Source organism: Aphanomyces invadans (genome assembly GCF_000520115.1).
Source record: "Aphanomyces invadans strain NJM9701 unplaced genomic scaffold supercont1.86, whole genome shotgun sequence".
NCBI lineage: Eukaryota > Oomycota > Saprolegniomycetes > Saprolegniales > Verrucalvaceae > Aphanomyces > Aphanomyces invadans.
In genome coordinates this window covers 181,501-181,943 of record NW_008580231.1, presented here as the reverse complement: position 1 = coordinate 181,943, position 443 = coordinate 181,501, and the positions used below count along the sequence as shown (strand labels likewise).

The 443-nt window shown below is 44.9% G+C and overlaps 1 protein-coding gene across 1 annotated transcript; it reads left to right on the top strand.

The window, feature by feature from the left end:
- Window positions 1–151: 151 nt before the first annotated feature.
- On the top strand, window positions 152–439 carry H310_14776 (hypothetical protein; the record flags this gene model as incomplete). Its single annotated transcript, XM_008882705.1, has 2 exons — window positions 152–278; window positions 414–439. 2 exons carry the CDS (start codon window positions 152–154, stop codon window positions 437–439), a joined length of 153 nt encoding a protein of 50 aa, XP_008880927.1.
- Between the last annotated feature and the right edge of the window lie 4 nt (window positions 440–443).

Genomic DNA, 443 nt, shown 5'->3' with positions numbered 1-443 from the left:
AATCAAGTTTACAGACCCAAAGCATCGCTCTACACTGCGCGATCTTGCTGCCGCGACCGGCATTCCCAAAACTGTGCTGTACACTCGACTCAAATCGGCGTATTTCAAGAAATACTCCCGTCCATTAAGGCCCCTTTTAACACCAACTAACATGTACTTCCGTAGCAAGTGGGCTCTTAGCTTCATTAGCTCGGATTTGACTGTTGCCAACATGGAAAATTACGTCCATGTTGATGAGAAATGGTTCTTCCTCAAAGTTGCCAAATGCACGTTTTACGGTGTAACCGGCGAAACTCCACCGCCCCGTGTCGTAAAGAACAAGAACTTCATCATCAAGGTAATAGTGCTCTCACACATGCACGATACCAACTTTTACAACAAAATTAACAATATATCCAAACAACACATAATAGGTGATGGTGCTGTGTGCTGTGGCTAAGCCG